Source organism: Miscanthus floridulus, chromosome 19 (assembly GCF_019320115.1).
Source record: "Miscanthus floridulus cultivar M001 chromosome 19, ASM1932011v1, whole genome shotgun sequence".
Taxonomy (NCBI): domain Eukaryota; kingdom Viridiplantae; phylum Streptophyta; class Magnoliopsida; order Poales; family Poaceae; genus Miscanthus; species Miscanthus floridulus.
In genome coordinates, this window is record NC_089598.1 from 50,403,318 (window position 1) to 50,410,280 (window position 6,963).

Here is a 6,963-nt window from a genome sequence, read left to right on the forward strand (position 1 = left end):
GCAAAAACACAGAGGATGGCCAATATAAATATAAATGCAGATATTGGAGACAAATCAACTGAATATGAAATTGTTGATATCAACAATCATGGATGTGCAGTGCAAAAGAAAAGGTACATATATAAATTACAATGTAGCCTCATTTGAATTAGTGCTTTCATGAAGAAAGGAAACTTAAGTTTGAGTGTTTAATGAATTTAATAAATGTTATCATTATAATTATGTATACTAAATATATGTAGTCGCTCTGTTACCAAATATAAGGCATGCACGTATTTCAAAATTCAAACTTTGTTATCTTTCAATAACAGTTATTCTAATTATATCAAAAGTTTTTATTACAAAAAAACTACATTAGATTTGTATCTGAAAATACTACATAACGATCAATTTTTTGTTGCTATAAATTATATATTATAAGATAAATTATAGCACAAAATATGTTGTAGACGACTGCACCAAGTCAAACCACGCCTTATATTCGAGGATAGAGGGAGTAAGGGTGTAGAAGAAACAAGTACTTCTTAGTACTATTACCGATCAAAAAACACAATATTATATACAGAAAACAAATAATGCTACTTTTTATTTTTTTTGTTGTAAGCATCTTTTTTTTATTACTGACATATCAAGTTGTATTGGAGGCGCCGTTTCCCTAAGGGGTACAAAATTCCAAAAAGCAGGCCCCCAAGAGATATTGGAACAATTGAAAAGGCAATGAGGAACACACCAAAGTGTAATACAATTCACATATTTGAGCCAAAGGTTGGGATGGTGTTTGATTCTAGGGCAGAGGCATACAAATTCTACAATCTTTACTCATGGGAAGTTGGTTTCGGGGTATGTTTTGGAAGCTTTGCTAAGAATAGAGTAAACCAGATGAGAACAATGCAGGAAATAGTGTGTGAGAAGGAGGTGAGCAATTTCTTTAGTTTAGTACAAGATTATTCACTTAATGGAGATTTATAATAAGCTAAACTAATTCAAAAATATCTTGTTCAATGTAGGGATTTGACAAACGTTGCAAAAATAATTCCAAGAGAATGCGTTGCAAAGCTATGATAAGGATGCACCGAAACAGAAGACCTAGGTTGGTATGTTAGTAAACATGTAACTCAACACAACCATCCAATGTCTGTCTCCTGTGGAGAAAAAAGGGAATGTAATTCACATAGTAAGATAGAGGATTGCACAAAGAATATGATTCGCTATCTAAGGGAGAATAATGTGTCCCTAAGCAGAGTGCATTGTTTTATGGGAAGTATGTATGGGCGTATGGATGGTGTCCCTTACAATCAAAAATCACTGAGGGCTGTCTGTTCCCAAATTTCAAGGGACCAAAAGATTGATGATATTTCCAAGACTTTAGAATATTTAGAAAGATGCGAACAGAAGATCCTGGATTTCAATTCAGTGTAGACCTTGATGAAGATAAGAAGGTTAGAACACTAATTTGGACAAGTGGCAGGAGTCGTAGTCAGTACAACTTCTTTGGTGATGCAGTTACTTTCGACACAACGTACTGTACAAATATCTACAAAATGCCTTTCGGTATGTTTGTAGGAGTCAACAACCACTTCCAGAGTGTGTTATTTGCTGGTGTCCTGATGACAAAGGAGGACAGTGAAAGTTTCAAATGGGTATTCAACGAGTTCATCACTTTAATGGGTGGAAAACATCCGGTTACTATCCTAACAGGTAGATAGTAACTCCATGAAAGCAACATGTTCTGCTATGACACTTAACTTCAATTCATCGTTGAAATAACTGAATGTTTATTGTTGCAGACCAATGCAAGGACATGACTAAGGCTATAAAAGAGGTGTTCACTGACTACACTACACATCTATGGTGCAAACGGCATGTTTTGCATTATGCACCTGAGGAATTGGGTCCTTTGTATCGCTCAAATGGTCCTTTCAGGAGAGACTTCCACTACGTCATAAATCAGATGCTGACTGTTGATGAGTTTGAAAGGGCTTGGGAGCATTTGTTGGAGACTTATAGTCTACAAGACAATGAATTCATGAAAAGGACTTACGCAAAGAGAAAAATGTGGGCAAAGCCTTGGGCTAAGGATACATTTTGTGCGAGGATGGCAAGCACTCAAAGGTCAGAAAGTGCTAATAGTATTCTGAAGAAAGTAGTACCAAGGAATTCCTCAATGAATAGATTTGTGCAGCAGTATAACAAGCTTTTGTTTCTTCAAGCTAGAGAAGAACAAAAGGCAGAACATCAGAGAAAACAGGTACAAGGCATCAATAGTGTATAATACTCCCGAATCACTTTATAATGAACAAATAAAAATTAATTTTTAAGATTGAGAATTTGTTAGGACCGAAAAAGACTTAAAGTCAGAATTAACATTTGTTTCTCTATCTTTCAATTCACTTTGCAAAGTCTCTCTATGTTTTCACTCTAGGCCTGTCTATGTATCATTTAAGATCTGTTTTTGTCCTCTGATTATATTAGTGTTATTAGTGTGTGTTGCATCTGAGATACTTCCATTGATGTTAAATTACATGAATAATGGCCTGTGTGTAGTACATGTGCTCTCTGTACACTAATGCTCTCTGTTTAGCAACAACACATTGCAGCCATTGTACTTTGATTTTTTTTCATCCTTTTTTTTGGCTAATACACATTGAAGATTGGTGCATTGTTTCAATTCTTCTAGCTAGTTTGCTTGTAAAACAGAACTATCAAGGTATATCTTAACATAACAGAACTATAACATAGGCCCATGATTAAATTGCATGATATGGTCATGTAATATAAAGTTAAACAAATAAAAAATGGTGCTGCATTGGACAATTTGAGTATTAAGTGATGTTCTTGACTATGGTACATATTTTCTTGTTTCCTTGATATGTTAACTGGTAACCACATGTGTTCTGTACAATTGGTACGTCAATTTGCTTGAAACATTACTACTCGTGTCGAGCTAAAAATTTCTGCACGCAACTTTTATACTTTGTCCAAACTGTAATAGTGCTTGACGTAAAAATTATTTTGATTTAGCAAAAACTAGGAAAGTTGACACAACATTACGAATGATGCATTGAATTACTAACAAACATAAGAAGTTGATACTGTCCTATGTTGGGCTTGGGTCGTCTTATAACTACTAGTACATTTCACTACTCCTATTTCAATAACTTTATCTTATTACCTCTTTGTAACACCCAAAAATTTGCATCCTTTCAAAATAGCTTAAATTGATTTAAATATGCAATTGTGTGTGCATTCAAATGTAGGGAAAATAATAATCTTGTCAAATTAAAATCTAACATAAAGCTAGACACATGATGTTGCATACATGCTGTTGCACTTTATTAATTTGTAATGTGTGGTTTTTGTCTCATCTCTCTGTATTCAAAATTCTTTTGAAAGGCTTTGGAAAGTTCAACTTTCAGAAATTATCAAGGGAAAATGACTATGCTTCTCTCTATTCTATGGCTTGCTTCCAGCTCTGCTGCCGTGGTCCAACTCCCGTCATCTTTCTTGTGATCGAAAGGAAGCCGTAGCTTTCCTTTGTTAAGGGCGTCCAAATCCTTGTCGATCTCCATCCTTTCCATCTATGGAATGACCTTGACTAGATGCGCCATACGCCGCTCTTTCCCGACCCCTTCGCAGCAGTCGCAGCGCCCAGAGCTCTCACGCCGCTGCCGTCCTCGCTGCTGTAGCCGCACATCGACCCGCTCGTGCGTAGCTTCATCGCCATTCTCGACCCTGTGCGAGCTTTGTGCCAAGGTGAAGAAGTTGTCCTAGCCCTTCTTCCTCGCTCGTTTGCTTTCTATCGCTCTCACACCTCCGCCGAACGTGCAGGAATGCGTTCATCCGCCCCGTCAAGCTGCACATCGTCTACATCTCGTTTCTGTCCGCGTAACAGCCCTTGGTGAGTTCACGGTCATCCACTCTATCTCCCGGTATTGTTCCTTTGGTTTACATCGCTTGGAATCATCGTATCCATGAGCATCGGCAAGCTCCTCGCCGCCATCAATGGAGATCACTGTGCCGGAGTACAGCGTGCAGCATCTCTCTCTCTCTTATACTCTTTCATAGATTTTTAGTCGTCCAGATTGAGATCGACACTCTAGATTAGAACATACCCTTTCGCTGGCAATTTTTCTAAAGAGACCCTTACTTTTCAGATAATCAAACCTGCAGTCCCTGCGCAGTAATGAAAACTAAATTTTATTTCTTTTAATTCGAAAATAAGTTCATAGTAATTACAGGATTGCCATCCGTAGCTTATAATTAACATATCTTCTCCATTTCAAATCCGATTTCGGTGATTCTCGTGTCTGTGTGTTCATAGTGACGTGTAGAATATTTTTATAGGGTTTTAAACATGTTTTCCCTCTATTGGTGTACTGTTGTAACCATAGCTCTTGTTTGCTTGTGCATGATTGCGTGGATGTATGTGTGTTGCTTTGATGATGATTATTGAGTATAGATGGTGAGTTTTACTACGTTGATCAAGGCCAATACTTCGACGATCAGCAGGACCAGCAGGAGTTCGTTGATCAAGGCAAGTATAGCATGGAATCATCCTTGACACCCACTCACTTTTAATCATTTAAATTCATACTGCATGTGTCTACATTGATTACCACTAAGGATTTCCTAGCTTTGTGCTTATACCTTGTCACCTATGGGTTTTTGCATTGGGTAGTGATGCTAGTGCTCAATTAAAGACCATGATCTTGTAACTTGACTAATGGTATATGGAATAAACACTAAAAGATGCTTTTTAGCAATAAGGAACAAGGGGGTTAGAGCATAGTTTTTGTGATGCTCTAGATTCCTCTCCTTAAGGACTTATCTATAAGCGAAAATTAGGGACTTACAGTACAACCATGAGTGCTACATGGCTCTGGCTTTAGTCAGGTATGAGGACCTTTTCTAGCTTGTTAGAGATTACCAAAAGGCGAAAAAGGGGCTTGCCACGTTGGGTATAGGACAACCTCTGTTCTTATGTGTATAGCCATGAAGGAATTGTGCCATTCGAAAGAGGGGTTCCTACATCTGCCTGCCGAGGGATCCTAGCGGCCCTAACTTGTTAGACGAACCTTTGAAAGACTTCATAGTGAACCCTACCGATCTTCCTTGGTAGTGGGTCAAGAGGCTGATCACCTTGGGTAAAAGGGTAAATCACGGCTAATGGTGAAAGTGCACAAACTCTACAGAGTGTTAAAAACTGTTATAATAGTCGTGCTCACGGACACGAGCGGCCTTGGACCCTTATGGAATAGATGATCATTAATGATAAGTATGTTTATGCTATTCATTATTCATGTCTACTTGATCATGTGTTTGTTTGGGTTATGTTAAACTTGTTGCTACTCTATTGCATAAAACTATGATTCAATAAAAGCTAAATGCAGTTAAACCAATGTCTACCTTTTGAGCCTCATGAACCCCATATTATTCTTATTGAGTACGAGTTGTACTTACGCTTGTTTATATTTACTACTTGGATAAAAATCCTGGATGGGTAACAGGTGACAATGGTTAAGAGGATTTTCTAGAGGATTTCTAGATTTGCGATCAACCAGTCGACCGTCCCTGTGGCTATGGAGGCGCCATGAAGTTATCTTTAATTATTCCATTGCTAGACTTTGATATCCTTATGTAATGGATTAAATATTCGTGATGTAATAAAGCATTGTGCTTGGTATTCTCCTTTAATTTGTCTCTATATGTGTGTAATTGATTCCTAGGCACACATATGGTTTTATATCCAATTTTGTCTTTAAAATTGGGTATGACACTCTTAGTGTCATTTGTTGGCCTTATAATGTCTACCAATCAACATATGACTGTTGTCCTTTTTCATTTTTGTAACTTATAGAAACATGTTTGATTTTGCATGTGCTCAGCTTATAAAAGAGGAAAAGATGTCTTGCAACGGCTAAAAATCATATCTTCTTTATGATTAATTAATTGAAGTGCAACTAATCATATAGACATAACAAAAACATGAGGGCATTTAACTAAAGTTATTGTTGATTACTTTTCCTCTTCTTTAGTTTGTACATCATACCAAAAGACTATGCCATAAGGAAGCATGCTATCAGTGTATACATGAAAAATTGTTTCGAACTATTCAGCGAGGAGGTAGATAAGGCAACAGAATATGTGGTACATGAAGGAGATGAAGAAAATAGTTACTTTGTTGTCCACAATGTAGAGACGAGGAAGCATTAGGCCCATGTTGTTTTCACTGTTAAGATTGAAGATGGTGGAGAAAAATATTCATGTGAGTGTGGTCAATATGAACACTTTGGAATGCTCTGCTGCCATGCTATTAAGGTACCCAGCTAAACCCAGATTAGTTAGTAAAATACAAGATATATTACCAGTGATAAGGTTTAATTTTAACATAAATACATGATTGTTTTTGTTTTGTAGGTTATGATCATTAATGGGGTGAAAAGATACCTAAAGCTCACATAATGAAGAGATGGACTAGAGATGCACGTGATTATGAATATCCGAATGAAGTATGCTCATCAGTGGGACAATAGCTTGGTTAGAGCTTGCTGTTTGCTAACGCTCTAGATGTAGTCAATTCCACAGAAAAAGGTCCTAAGGTTGGAGAGATTCTAACAAGGCACTTGAATATGGCTAGGAAAGAAATTGAAGAACTCGAAAATGAAACATGCAAGCAACTCTATACCTCAGACGGAAACACTACAGCTGGGTATAGTGCAAGATCTGGTAATGAAGATGACAACACAGATCAAAGTGGATACAACTCAGATGCACATCCAGTTGTAAGAAATGTATATGGTGCTTCTAGGTCCAGCGCATACATGAGTGATGTCGATCTAAGCCAAATAAAAGCACCATTTGCTCCAAAAGAATCTGGGCGTAAAAGAGAAAAAAGGTACAAGCCATTGTTCAAAAGGAGACGTAAGACCAGAAAGAGGTACACAAAATCTCCCATGATATGTG

The 6,963-nt window shown here is 37.3% G+C and overlaps 1 protein-coding gene across 1 annotated transcript; it reads left to right on the top strand.

Moving 5' to 3' along the window:
- The first annotated feature begins 1,664 nt into the window (after nt 1-1,664).
- On the top strand, nt 1,665-6,462 carry LOC136526016 (protein FAR1-RELATED SEQUENCE 5-like). The gene is made up of 5 exons (XM_066518812.1): nt 1,665-1,698; nt 1,788-2,266; nt 5,018-5,021; nt 6,056-6,147; nt 6,418-6,462. Exons 1-5 carry the CDS (start codon nt 1,665-1,667, stop codon nt 6,460-6,462), a joined length of 654 nt encoding a protein of 217 aa, XP_066374909.1.
- Nucleotides 6,463-6,963: the final 501 nt, after the last annotated feature.